General features: G+C 38.1%; 1 protein-coding gene across 20 annotated transcripts in view; it reads left to right on the top strand.

Annotated features, from left to right (window-relative positions):
- The window catches only part of LOC134346861 (R3H domain-containing protein 1-like), a 171,628-nt gene that overhangs the window by 100,279 nt on the left and 56,455 nt on the right, over window positions 1-14,894 (top strand). For 15 of the 20 annotated variants that reach the window (XM_063048645.1, XM_063048640.1, XM_063048646.1 and 12 more), the window contains 3 exons: window positions 119-270; window positions 5,701-5,802; window positions 8,260-8,502. In XM_063048645.1, the coding sequence (XP_062904715.1) occupies window positions 119-270; window positions 5,701-5,802; window positions 8,260-8,502 (497 nt within the window). The remainder of the gene's footprint in view (window positions 1-118; window positions 271-5,700; window positions 5,803-8,259; window positions 8,503-14,894) is intronic. The other 5 variants (XM_063048649.1, XM_063048658.1, XM_063048657.1 and 2 more) reach the window with 2 other exon arrangements.

The following is a 14,894-nucleotide window of genomic DNA, read 5'->3' as shown; positions in this document are numbered from 1 at the left end:
TGTTTGCTGTTGACAGAGATGTTCTGTTGTTTAATCTTAAATCTGAATCAGATGGGTGTATATTAATAAATAATGCTTTTTTTAATGTAATGGACATTTAAATCATTGTCCCCTCCAGGTCAGCCATTCATGAATCCAGATGGTACAACAGTAGTATATAATCCCCCAGCTGCCCAGCAGTCTGTGAGAAACCCTGTGGCTGCCCCAGCACAGCCACCACCACCAACTGTTCCACAGCAGCAGCAACTACCAAATCAGATCCTTTCTCAGGTTAGTTCATCATAGATTAAATCAAAAATGTAAATTGTATGTCAGGAGATAAGGTAGTATGATTGACCATTTAAAAATTTGAACTGAAATTGAATATAGTTCAAAATTTGTTGACATTTACAATGATCACTCAGATTGAAGCTAATGTAAAAAGTCAATTCTTGTGCTTTACTACTTAAAAATATTGTCCATAAAATTGACTGACTTGACGTGTAGAACATAGTTGTGTAAGAGTATTACAAAGTTAAGTTGATAATTAAACTCTACATGGCATACCTATGACCAGCTGCGTAATTAGTAGTTTCTTAAGATGATAGAAATTTTGGTAACTTTCCATAGCCACCTTTCACTGTGTTCCATTGATTGACAACATTTTTCAGTGATGTAGTGTCTCTTTTGGTCAGCATTTTAGATAGATACTTTATTGATCCCAAAGGAAATTACAGTGTCACAGTAGCATTACAAATGCACAGATATACAGATATACAAATGTTAAAAGAGAAGTAAGAAATAATAAAAAAGAAATTACCTCAAACAGTCTAACAAGAGGGCCTTATCACTTCTCTGGCTATAGATTGACTCATTATACAGCCTAGGGTAAGAATGACCTCATATCGCACTCTCTGGAGCAGTGCATTTGTCTTAGTCTATTACTGAAAGTGTTCCTCTGTTCAGCCAAGGTGGCATGCAGAGAGTGAGAAACCTTGTCCAGAATTGCCAGGATTTCCCCTTGGATTCTCTGTTCTACCACAGCCTCCATTGATTCCAGTTTGGCTCCTATAACAGAGCCAGCCTTTCTAATCAGTTTATTGAGCCTGTTGACATCACCTGTGTTGATGCCATTGTCCCAGCATACCACCACATAGACAATCAGACTGGTGACAACAGACTGGTAGAACATGTGAAGGACAGGCCTGCATTCTCCTTAGGAAGTGCTGGTGACTCTGGCCCTTGTACACAGCCTCTGTGTTGGTGCTCCACCCAAGTCTGTCATCCAGGTGCACCTGCAGGTACTTGTAGGTCCTCACCAGATCCACATCCTCACCATCATACTAACAGAGAGCAGTGGAGGCTTAGTCTTCCTAAAGTCCATCACCTGCTCCTTTGTCTTACTGATGTTGAGCAGCAGATGATTCAGCTTGCGCCATTTGACAAAGTCCTCCACCAGGGCCCTGCGTTCATCCTCCCGTCCTCCCTTTATGTACCAACTATTGCTGAGTCATCAGAGAATTTCTGCAGATGATGTGACTCAATGTTGTATCTGAAGTGGAAAGGAAAAACCGGAAGGGAGTCAATACAGTCCCTGTTTTCTGCTATGTTAGAATTAATTAGAGAACACACAAGTTTGGTAGAGTATTTTGATTATATCTAGAGTTTAAAAAATTAATGAAATCATTGGTTCACAAACAAGAAAATCTGCAGATGCTGGAAATCCAAGCAAAACATACAAAATGCTGGAGGAACTCTGCAGCCAGGCAGCATCTATGGGGAAAGAAACGTTTCGGGCTGCGACCCTTCGGCAGGATTGAAGGACCATTGAACACTTGGATTTGAAATAGAAAATGGGTGGAGTCAGATTTGAGGTGCATGTTTGTAAAAGGCAGGTTGCAATTGAGGACGGATAACAAGGTCTGTCTGCATACTTAATAGTTATGACTGGGAATGGACTATTCAAACATTTCATTTAAGCCTTCATTCAATTTGATCACTGACTTGTCACAAATATATCAACTACTATTGTGACATTTTCATTTCAAAAATATCAGCCCCACATTTAGGAAACGTTTCAGGCTTTTCTCTTGTTTGTCTGAAATGCTGAGCTCTTAAGTTTAACATCCAACTTCTGTGATGTGGTCCCTTAAGTTGAATGGTACGTAATTAGGCCTTGAATGTAAGATACGGGGCAGATTGTGTTGGCTACACTGGTGGCTCAAATTGAAACTGCTGGCATCTGTTAAGACAGCATTGTTTCTGGAATATCTGCAAATGTGAAATGCTGAAGTCCTAAATTTCTAATTGATTTGGAATCAGTGGATCAATTTTTTGTTGTGATTCTTTAGCATTTAAGTTGGAGAATCACCTCAATCCTGCACCATCATAGATCTGCTCAAGATTCAAGTTTAGTGGTGTTGTAGGATTAAGGTTTAGGAGACAAGGACCAAGAAAGCTCTTTACTAGTACTATTTTAGCTTTTAATTTAAAATATTTGCTTTTAAATGTTTAGTTTTAATCTTACAATGAAATTATTTTTAAGTTTCGATTACTTCAATTTTAATTATTTTTAACTTGGAAGTTATCTTTTGGATGGATTAATGGAATGAAGGGATACGAGATTAGTGCAGGAAAGTGACATTGAGACAATAAATGAGCAATGCTGTTACTGAATGGCAGCACAGCTTCGAAGTGCATAATATTGAACTGCATGCTCAAGGGATTGTCAGCGTCTGTGGAAAGATACTTAATATTTCAGGTCAAGCTCTTTGTCGGGACTGGTAAGACAGAATATAAGTTTTAAATTGCAAAGAAGGTGATGAAGGACTTCCTTCTTACAAACCACCAATAAAATGATTGTTGAAATGACTTGTCCCTGACAACATTCTGTTTGTTTTCTCATCTTCTGTCCTTTATATCCCTTCCCCACTTTCTTTGCAAATTAATAATGTTGACCTGCTCATTGGATGTGCCTTTGACCTGAAATATTAACTCTTTTTTTTACCTTCATGTCCAATATTTTTTAAATTTCAGATTAAGAGCATGTCAAGTATTTTAATTTTCAAAGGATTATATGGTCTTGTGCCGTGTTAATATTTTCTATCCACATGCTGATCAACCTGACATCAGAGATGGGGAAGTTGCTAGAATTCTGAGGGACTGAACCTACCAGCATTTAGATAAACATAATCTAATTAGGAGGAGTCTGCTTTGGCTTTGTGAGTGGAAAGCCGTGCTTGACAAACCTTAGTTTGTTTTGTTTTGAAGTAACCAAAAATGTACATTAGGGTAGGGCAGTGGATGTTAGAATTCAGCAAGGCTTTTGACAGGGTCTTGCATGGTGGGCTAGTCTTGAAGTTAGGCCCTATGGAATCATCCAAGCAGAGCTAGTTAAGTGTGTTCAAAATTGACTCGAGTAGGAAGCAGAGGGTGGTGGTTAAAGGTTGTATCGCAGAATGGAGTTTGGTGACTCGTGGTATGGTATGCTGCAGAGGTTAGTGTTGGAACCTTTGTTATTCATCGTTTAATATAATACAATAACATAGAGTAATGTGCAAAAGTCTTGGGCACATACACATAGCTAGGGCGCCTAAGACTTTTGCACAGTACTGTATTTGTCAATGTGGAGCGGAGAGTGAGTTTGTAAATCTGGCAGAGGATGTTGGGAATGGCAATGATGAAAGGCTGTAGGAGGGCTATAGGGCAGGTGGCAGAGGAGTGGTGTCAGGCAAGGGAGTTGGTGTGGATGAAGTCACATTCAGCTCTGTGACACCAGGAGTGCTCGTTTGATTCCAAACAATTGGTTTATTGATTACTACAGATGTCTCTCTGGTGCTTCCCTCTCCCGGCCCCTTCTCACTCTGTCCAGAATAGAGACCAGACCCATGTCAGAATCAGGTTTATCATCACTAATGATTTTTTTTTGTGGCAGCAGAACAGTGCAATACTTAAAGTTACTACAGTACTGTGCAAAAGTCTTAGGCACATGAACTATATATATGTGCCTGAGGCTTTTGCACAGTACTGCACAAGGCTTAACTAGTAAGTGGATCATTGTCACAAAACTAGGAGGTGTAGTTTTTGGTGAAGAAGGTCATGGTAGATTACAGAGGTTCTTGATCATTTAAGGAAGTGGCAGTAGCATTTCAATACAGACAAATATGAGGTGATGCACATTGTAAAGTCAAATCAGCATAGAACTACAGTGAATGTAAGGGCACTAGGGAGTGTAAAGGAATAGAAGGATGTAGGCGTATGAGTGCATTGTTTCTCAAAAGCTGTGTTATAGGTAGACAGAGCAGTGAAAATGGCATTTTACGTGCTGGTTTTCATCAGCAGAAAGTATAGGAGCTGGGACATTATGCTACAGTTTAAATTGTTGGTGAGGCACATTTGGAGTATTGTGTACAGTTTTGGTCCCCTGTTATAGAAGAGATTAGGTAAACTGGAAAGGATGAATAATAGATGTATGAGGATGTTACCAGGATAAGAGGACCTGAATTTTAGGGGGAGGTTGGCTAGGCTAGGTGCTTAGTCCTTGGAATGTAGGAAAATGAAGAGTAACCTTCTAGAAATGTTTAAATTATGAAAGGGTTAAGGTGGACAGTATCAGTCTTCAGGGTAGGGGAGTCCAAAACAGGGGCATAAATTTAGGGTGAGATGAAAAAGATATAAAAGGGTATCTTCTTCCATGTGGAGGGTGGTGAGTATATGAAACAAGCTGCTATAGAGGAAATTGTTGATGGAGGTGCATCATGTTAATTAAGAAACACTTGGATAGGTATGTGGAGGGACATTGCCTGGAAGGATATGGGCTGAATGCAGGATTTTGTGACTAGCTGGGTTGGCACCATAGTCAACATGGACTCATTGGGCCAAGGGTCCTGTATTCCAGCTGTATTGCTCTATGACTTACTGACTTCTTCACTAGCATTTATGATTTTGCATTGAATCCCTAAGTATCACCTTCTCACATTCAACTGCATCTGGCAGAAGCTTGCCACCTCATTTCATGAAGGATCCTGGCCCTTTGTAATCTTCTGTTTTATCAACTATCCTGGCTTGTTCAGCAAATTTGAATTTAAGGCTCTTTATTCTTTTATCTGTTTTTTTTTACAAGTACTAAGGAAAAACTGAAATCCTATTACACATCCTAGGCTGATACAGCTGGTTGCATTTTGCTGGAGCAAATTCCTGGAATTGCTATCTTTACCATTGCATTGCAGTAATTCAAGACAGTCATAGTCTACCTCGTTGTGCAATGAAATGTTTGTGCTGGCCTGGCAAATAATGACCACTTCTTTCAAATGTAATATTGGGAGTAGTTAGGTGGAATATATGAAGATTAGCTGTCCCTTTTCATGTCACTGACCAGTTCTGTAACAATTACAGTATTTGCCTAAATTTTGTTGCAATGTACTTTCATACATTCAAGATGTTGCTTTCAGTATATTAAAAGTTAATTGCCTGTATGTATTATATAAAACAGCTAAACCATTATGATTATTTTGAATTTCAAATGATTTTGTTAATTATTTGCTCATATTTAGCATTGAGGTGGCTGATGTAACAATAGTATATCAAGTAATTTACTGTAGAATTATTTTTGTAAACTAATTAGTGCAGTAATATCTAAATGTACTTTATGATACTGCAAAACCATTGGGTTTTATCAAGTTAATGTTGCTGAATTAACTGTGCAAACTGTTGCTTCTTCAGCCAATTCGGGCTCTGCAGTCTTCCTCACAGCCTCTCCAGTACTCTGCGGTCTCTTACCCACCTCAGCTCCTGCCAGTATCACCTCCCCAGCAATACACTGTGGTATTGACACTCAATATTCTATTCTCATCTTGCAAAAGATCTTCTGGTTTATAAAGTCTTTCTTTTCTCTGCTGGTGGTTATTACTTTTGTAATTTGCTTTGTGCTGCTCTTTGTATTTGCCTGCTTTTTTAAAAAAAACATTCCTTGATTTATTGCTTTTGTTTTAAAAAGCAAGCTTGTGTATCTGTGACTAAAATATACTTACAGCCATTATATTTTGAACTTCAGGCTACAAGGGCAAATTCACCTTTTTTAGTGAACAGTTGAAACTGGGATAAGCACAAAATGCTGGAAATACTTACTTGGTCAGGTTAGGCAGCATCATGCTGCCTGCCCTGCACATTTCCAACATTCCCTGTGAATATTTTATACCCTTATATCATTTTGCATTACAGTTAAAACTGGGAGATATTCATATTTAAATATATGCTTAGGATAACTTGGGATAGAGTAACCATAACTTAAGATAGTATCTTCTGTTTGCTATTGTGTATTTGGGTGCAAAAATTTCAGCTACATGATTAAAATATCGAACGTGAATTTTTTTTGTTGACATTGTGAATTTGATACAAAGGGATTTGATTTTTTTAAAGACCAAATTAGAAGTGTGTTTAATGCATGTTAAGATAATCTCAAGAGCTATTGATTTTAATATATTGTTTAACTCTGTGGTCATGGCCCATAGAGTAGACTCTTCCAAAGCACAAATTGGACCAATTTCTCAATTGAATAAGACATTCCAGAAAAAATATTTGTAAATTGAACTTGGATAGGAAGGAAGTTTTGTAACTTTTTTCTAAGATGATTATTAAAACATTTGTTTAAAGGCCAGATAAAGTTAATTAACATAAAATGCTAGTACAAGTAGGGGAAAGGGTATTTTGAAAATGCATCATGTTTATCACATTATTTAACAGTTTGGAACAGTTCTATATTGTAGTAATACCAGTGATTTGCTGAGGATGTTAAAAAAACTTGCCTTTGGATTAGTTTATTGTTGTTGTATTATTTAAATATAAATGGCTTTCATTCATTGTACTAAGGTTTTTTTAAATACATTTCTTTGGATTTATACCAAGTAAAACTTAACACATGCAATTTATGTCGGTGTGTGAGAGATGTAAAACTGTTTGATTTCATGGTTTCGCTCCTTGACTGCTTTTAATAATGCATCACTTAATTAAAGGAGAATAATATTAGACTAAATTATTCAGTTCCCTGTATGTATCATTTCAAATAAGTGATGAATCTTCATTCAATTAAAGCATTATTCTCCAGTAACCAAGCTAGAAACCAGTGTTTGACTGTATGTAAACATTTCATATTTCTTGTTAACTTGAAATTTAAGGAGCCTTTGGCATTTGCTTGACTCCTTGAGCTCCCTAGTGTAAATATTAATGGTAAACAGAATACAAAGGTTTTGTTTATCATGGACTTGCTGCACTGAGAGTCATGCTAGGTTTCAGTAAATAATGTATCTAGATAGAAACGGGCGCACTTTAAAATTTGCATATTGATGTTTTTTGTTTTAAAAAACATTCGTGATTTTATTAGGCATTCTAAATAAATGTTTTCATTATGCACCAAGACATCAAAAGTTAGTTTCTTTGGAATGGTTCAGATTGCAAATGTTTCTCCATACGTACAATGACAGTAGTTGACAGCATTTAACTTCTGCCTAAAATCTCCATTTATGGCTCAAATGCCTGCAGTTGGGTTCTCTGTAGCCCACTCAGACATCTGACTGTTCTTCCATACCCTGGGGTCAGGCAATGAAGCAGTCTGATCTCTGAAGTGTTCCTGATAATTTTCTGCCAGCTGTAGAAACTATAAATGATTTCAATAATTTATAGCATTCAATAATAAAAGGTATTAAAATGTATGCAAGAAAATTAAAAACTGAGTATCTGATGTACTTTAAAAATTAAAACACCTAACCCAATTAAACAGTTTAAACACATCATCGCTGTGGTCCATTTGACTATCTCACTGGGAAGTGGTCCTGTTTGCCTCCTATTTCAGAAGGTGGTTTCCTTTCTGTGCCATGTTGCAATTGGTGCAGATTCTGAGGTGATTTTCCACTGTCCTGTTGATGAAACCCTGCCCCACAATTGGACTAAATGTGAAAACGTATGGTACCATCTGTTGTCCAGTAAGTCCCAGGCAGCACTTGAATGTGCATGCTTTGAAATCCAAGATTTGCCATTGTTCAGATGTCTTTGAACCACTGAGCAGGATCTGGCCCTCAATGCCTTCTATCCACAATTCCCCATTTGGTGCATTCTCAATTTTAACAACTGTTTAATGGAGATTAGGTACTTTTACTGCTGTTAAATATAGTCTTTTTTTTTGTAATGGCTTGATAAACATCTGCATGCTTTTTGAATTAGTATAATGAGAGGGAGTGCCTTTGCTATTCAGTCCTATTTTAATTGCAACTTTTATTATCTATGCAGCAAGAAAGTCTTGGTGCTCAGTTTAGCCAGGTGAGCCTTGGCCGTCAACCATCCACTGAAGTTCCAGATGCCCATACTGCCATATTCCCATCATCACTTGTACTTCAGCCACAGCAGCAGCCTGGTTTTATTATGGCATCCCCAGGGCAGCCCCTTCCTTCTCCTGGCTATTCTGCCTCTGGCCCCTCACTTAGCCAACAAGTGCTTCAACAACAGGGATATGTGCAGCAGCCGATTCAGCAGGTAAAAAAAAAATCACTTTTTTGTACAGGTCTTCGGTCTTGCTGACATTGAGTAAGAGTTTGTTGTGGCACCACACAACCAGATTTTCAATCTCCATTTTAAATGCTGATTCATCACCACTTTTGATTCAGCCTACGCAGTGATGTCATCAGCAAGCACGAATATGGCATTGGAGCCATATTTAGCCATACGGTCATGAATGTAAAGCAAATAGAGCAAGAAGCTCTGCACACAGCCTTGTGGTGCACTTGTGCTGATGGAGATTGCGGAGGAGATGTTGTTGCCAATCTGAACTGACTGGGGTTTGCAAGTAAGGAAATCGAGGATCCAATTGCACAAGGAGTTATTGAGGCCAAGGACTTGTGTCTTATTGTTTAGTTTTGAGGGGGTGTGATGATATTGAATGCCTAGCTATAGTTGATAAAGAGCATCCTGATGTATTAATTTTTGTTGTTCGGATGTTCCAGGTTTGAGTAAAGAGCCAATGAGATGGCATCCACTGTGGACCTGTTGCGCTGATAGGCAAATTCACCTCTCAAGCTGGAGTTGATGTGTTTCTTGACCAACTTCATATGTCATAAAATTTGTTTTTTGCAGCAGAAATGCAGTGCAATACATAAAGTTCTTACAGTACTGTGCAAGAATCTTAGACTCCTTAGCCATATGCATGTGCCTAAGATATTTGCCCAGTAGTGTATATATGTGACTAATATAAGTTTCCACAGGCAAGCTTAATTGCTCGTGACAGCTAACAGCCAACATTGACGTTCCTCCTCCCATTAATGTGTGAAAGTGTAAGGTCATGCAGGAATCAGATTACTTTCATTCAGGTAGAGAGAAACTACAAATGAATGAAGTTCAGAGGGATCAAGTTGTTCAAATGCATCAATTGCATCAGGTAGGTCCAACAAGTAGTGAAGAAAGCATGTGGCATTTTGGCTTTGCTGTTCTGAATGTTAGTGAGACTGTACCTGGAATATTATGCAGTTTTGTTCCCCTTGGCTTTAGAGGATAGAGTATTATTGGAAGCTGTCCAAAGGCAGTTCCCAGACTAATTCCTGTTTGAGGAGGATGTCTAGTGAAGAGAGGCTAGACAGTTTTGATCTGTATTCATTGAAGATTGAGTGACCTAATTCAAATATACAGTAACTCAAAGGGGACTTGATGGGTGCAATTGAGATGGTCACAATCTGGAAGACATTTAGATTGTACGGGGCTGGTCATTTCATATTGCGGTGCACAGAAGTTTAATCTTCAAGGTAGTGAATTTCTGTATTGCTCTGTCCCAAGAAGAAGCTAGATCTTTGGATTTAAATATCTGAAAGATTAGGAAATTGAGGGTTTTGGTGTTTGGTACATAATCAAGGGCAGTATGGGCTTGACGGGTCTGGTGGCCTAATCCTGCTATTTTCTTGTGTTTGTTACCCATGTGTTGAATAACATGACAGAGTAATACAAATGTGAAAGAATGGCCAGTTTCCACTATCCCCACATGACAAGATGTGTGAATTGAATGTTCAAACAAGAGTTGGGAGCTCTGGCATACAAATTGTAAGCAACATGAAGCCACTAAAAAACCAAGCAATGACTGTGTGTAACAAGAGGGAGTTCTGTTTACCCTTGTAAAATTGTATTACCATCACTGAGTACTCCACCATCAATATCCGGGTGTTCACTGCTTACCAGCAACTCAGTTTTGCCAATCACAAATACTTGGGAAACGAGCAATTCAGAGATTGGCGATCCTGTAACTAGTGACTTAACTCCTGGCACCTCAAGACCATTCCACAATCCACAAGGTTCACTTGAGTGTGATCGAATTCTCTTTACTTTTGCCCGTAACTCTGAGAAACTCACAAGAAGAAGAATGAGGTGTTAGTCCTGCCTGTTGTTCCAGGGTGTACTTACATGTTGCAGACGTGATAGAGGTAGTGGTAAGGGAGGAGGGTAGTTGCATTATTACAGAGAACATCATGGCAGTACTTAGGGAGGATATGCCCATTGACAATATATTAGTAGAACTTAGAAGTAAAAGGGGGGTGATCACTTTGGGATTGTACCAGAGAGTCCCCTCCATCCCCCCCCCCCGCAATAGCCAGCAGGAATTAGGAGGTCTCAGATAAATGTAGGAATAAAAAGTGTTATAAAAGGTGATTTTAACCTCTGACATTGACTAGCACTGGCATAGTGCTGAGTGATTGAATTGGAGCAGAATTTGAGATCCTCCATGTGTAGAGTAACGCAAGATGGGGGGGCGTGGGTTTAAATTAATATTGTTCATCTTTATTTAATGTGGATGAACTCTTGGAAGCTGGTAAGTTCAGGGAAGGGAACGGTGATATCCTGAAAATAATACATGTAAGGTGAAGATGTTGGCAGTCTTGGGACACACAAAATTGGATAAATCCCTGGCATCTGACCAAGTTAATCTTATGAGAAATAATTGGTGGGAGAGTGGCAGAAATTTTTATGTCATCTTTAGGTACAGATGCAACATTGGGAGAGGGGTGGTTAGTTAATACTGTGCCTTTAATTAAGAAGGGTTGCAAGAACAGGTCTAGGAACTACAAGTTGACAAGGCTGACGTCAGTGGTGGGAAAGTTACTGAAGCAGATTCTGAGATTGGAAAAGCAGGGTCTACATTGCTTCATGTGTGAGATGTTGTCTCAAGAATTTAATCATGCTTTTGAAGAAATGACCAAGGAGTTGATGAGGGTAGGACAATAGACATTTTTACATGGACTTCAGTGAGAGTTTTGACAGGATCCAGAAGGTTGGATCACCTGTGATGCCCAGGGTAAGCTAGCCAATTGGATACAAAATTGGCTTGATAGAAGGTGCCAAAGGGTGAAAGTTGGGGGGGTTGCTTTTCCAGATTGGAGGCCTGTGGCCAGTGGTGTGCTGCAGGAATTGTACTGCTGACACAGAACCAAATAAAAAACAAATTCATGACTTATGTGAGTGATGATAAACCTGATTCTGTTATGGGTCTCTGTTGTGGACTGAGTGGGAAGGGGGCAATGAAACGGGAAATCATGGGAAAAGGGAAAGGGAAGAGAGACTGCCACTTGTCCCACTCTCGCCCTATGCAAACAAACATATATACGCACCCCCAAAGCCACCACCACCATCCCCTCCAGAAGTTTTCATGGTTAATTGCTTTACAAAATGAATCACAGTGGGTTTAATTTAGCTTATATATCAGACATCCGACCTGTCCCGGAATTCTCCCGTAAATTGATAGTGCTACCTCCCTGAAATGAGTTTTTGCAGGGTGGGATGTCTGATATATATGTTTTTTTTTCAACAGTGGCTTTCTCTTTGCCACTCCCATAAAGCTGCAACTGGTGAAGCACCCAGCAACAGTTGTCTGCACAGTCTCTCCCTTCTCAGCCACTGAAGCTTGTAACTCCTCTAGAGTTGTCATGGGTGTCTTGGTGGCCTCCCTCACTAGTGCCCTTTGTGCACTGTCACACAGTTTTTGAGGACAGCCTGCTCGAGGCAGATTTACAGCTGTACCATATTCTTTCTATTTCTTAATGATTGACTTAACTGTACTCCAAGGGATATTCAGTGACTTGTAAATTTTCTTGTATCCATCTCCTGACTTGTGGTGTTCAATAAGCTTTTTGTGAATTTACGTGGAGTGTTCTTTTATCTTCATGGTTTAGTCTTTGCCAGGATACTGACTCACCAGCAGTCAGACCTTCCTGATACAGGTGTATTTTTACTACAATCAATTCAAACACCTTGACTGCACACAGTGATCTCCATTTAACTAATTGTGAGACTTCTAAAACCAATTGGCTGCACCAGTGATGATTTGGAGTGTCATTTTAAAGGGAATGTATACTTGTGTAATCAATTATTTTGTGTTTTATATTTGTAATTAAGTTAGATCTCTTTGTTGCGATTTGTTTTCACTTTGACACAAAAGGGTCTTTCTCTGTTGATCAGTGTCCAAAAAAAGCCAAATTTAATCCACTGTGATTCGATGTTGTGAAACAATGAAACTTGAAAACTTCCCAGGAGAGTGAATACTTTTTATAGGCACTATATATATATATATTGTGTGTGTGTGTGTGTGTGTGTGTATGTATGTATGTATGTATGTATGTATATATATATATATGTATAAAGACTCTCATGCATGTGTTGTTGCAAGATTTTTCAGACAGTTAAACGTTTCAGGAATGGAATTTCAGAACCTCATTGTCTGTATTATTATACTTTGATCCAGTAACTAAATTATCTCTTTCAATATTTTCTCATTCAACTCTTAAGATAACAAATTTTTTGCCTTCAAATTTAACAGCTTTGTAAATCAATCAGTTGTATTTCAAAATTATCCAAATCAATCCACTGCAACATTTCCAATTCAATTTATTTAATGTTACACTGTCTGCAAACTTCATAAATTTTGCAGTTTTTCAAATGAACTAAATTAATTTTGAAGAAAATTGTTCAATAGTTGAACCAATGATGCTCAAAAATTGCATTGGAAGGCTCTGAAGGTCTGCTTTTTCAGGAATTTCAATTTTTTTTTAAAGGTTTGGGACATTTTTGCCATCACATTTTATAGTTCCAGTTTGATTTCAAAGGCTTTTATAATATCAAACATAACATTGTGTTTTGCCTGAATTCTGTAATTCAGTGCTCAAGTCATTTAAATGTGAGGAGAAATTTTCAAAAAAAAAATGCCCATCTATAAATCTACACAAAGCCATGTCATTCTTAGGAAGTTTTTTCATTTGTCAAAAACAGATGATTTTATCCACTCAATAAATCTTTCAAAGACAGAGCCTCCACTAAACCAACAAGCATTGTTGCATATGGGTAGTCCAGTGTACAACAAATTCACCTCAATCCATAAATTCTGAATTGTCTTTTTGCAAAGTACACCAAGAAATAAAATTAATTACCTTGTGACAGTTTTCAACTCTACTAGTTCCTTAAGGCCAGCTTTTCCACACAAAGCCTTCTCATTTACTGTGCAATGTCAGTGGATGTCCAACAGATGGACAAAACCTATCTCTACCAATCATACTGGATGGCACCATCAATTGTCATTGAAACTATTTTTGAAAGGTTGACTTGTCGAACGGACAATTCTTTTACTACTCTTTACATATTTAAATCCCTGAGATTGTTTAGGTAATGTTACCATGTTAACCAGTTCTTCGCAAAGAACTTCCATCACCTCTACAAAATCAAGCAATAATGTCCAACCTAGCTGATGATGTAACATTGGTGCTCTCGTCAAGACAAGTAGAAGTAAATCTACATGGACTAATATCTTTTGTTATTTGGTCTGCTACATTTGTTTCCATCATTAATATTCAAACTTTTACTGGCAAGTCCTTAATGTGCTGAATATTTTTTTTTCTTTTTCTGGAAAATTGTCAAAAAAGGAAGTGTGCTCTCTAGCCATGATTCCGTAACATATTACTCATCAGACAGTGGTTTTCTATATTGAGCAATAATCTTTGAAACCTCAAAACTAGCAGCAACTGTGTTGGAACTTGCTGAAATAACTGACAGCAGAAGCATTTTTTGTTGCTGATTTCTCGAAATGTGTTCCTTTTGTTCTTGCTCATTTTCATCACAATGCCATCTATAAAGTTTCATAATTCTGCTTTACGGAGGAAATCCTGCACACCACTACTTTGGAACATACTGCATAATATTTCATCATAAACTCAAAAAAGTTCTGCAGATGCTGGAAATCCAGAGTAACACACACAAAATACTGGAAGAACTCGTTAGTCAGGCATCACTTTGCTATGCTATGGGAGGAATAAACAGTTGACGTTTCGGGCTGAGACCCTTCATCAAGAATGTTTTATCACCCTTTTTAATCATGCTAAAACCTTACACTCCACTGCTGTTGAAAATCTGTGCTGTTTCTTCAGATTGAATGTTTTTGTTTCTTTAGTGTATTTGACATTCTGAACAAGCGGTAAAGGGTAGAGGCTTCTGAAAATTATCTCACCAGTAAAATTACAATAATATAGTTCAACTAATATTTATATTTTTGCAATAAACTATTTATATCCATGGTAATATATACAGTATTTACCATTATTATCAGTGAATATCCAGCGTTCACACAAATAGCAGAAGAAAAAATACAAGCGGTGCAAACCCAATGCCAACTGGCCCAACCATTTACTATCTAAATACTTGTGTACACCTGGTTTGCAAGGTTTCAAAATGTATCATCCAACACCAAATGTTCTCACAACCATCTAGTTGGCATCAGGAAGCGAGAGCTGTTTTCTGTGAAAACATCTCACTGCTCTCCTGTTGTAATATATCATTCATTGCTTCATTTGGCAATACGCATTATCGTTACGTATTTTTGTATCATGGGTGGGGTTTAAAGAATCAAG

Source organism: Mobula hypostoma, chromosome 5, assembly GCF_963921235.1.
Source record: "Mobula hypostoma chromosome 5, sMobHyp1.1, whole genome shotgun sequence".
NCBI classification, from domain to species: domain Eukaryota; kingdom Metazoa; phylum Chordata; class Chondrichthyes; order Myliobatiformes; family Myliobatidae; genus Mobula; species Mobula hypostoma.
This window is presented reverse-complemented; position numbering and strand designations above follow the sequence as displayed.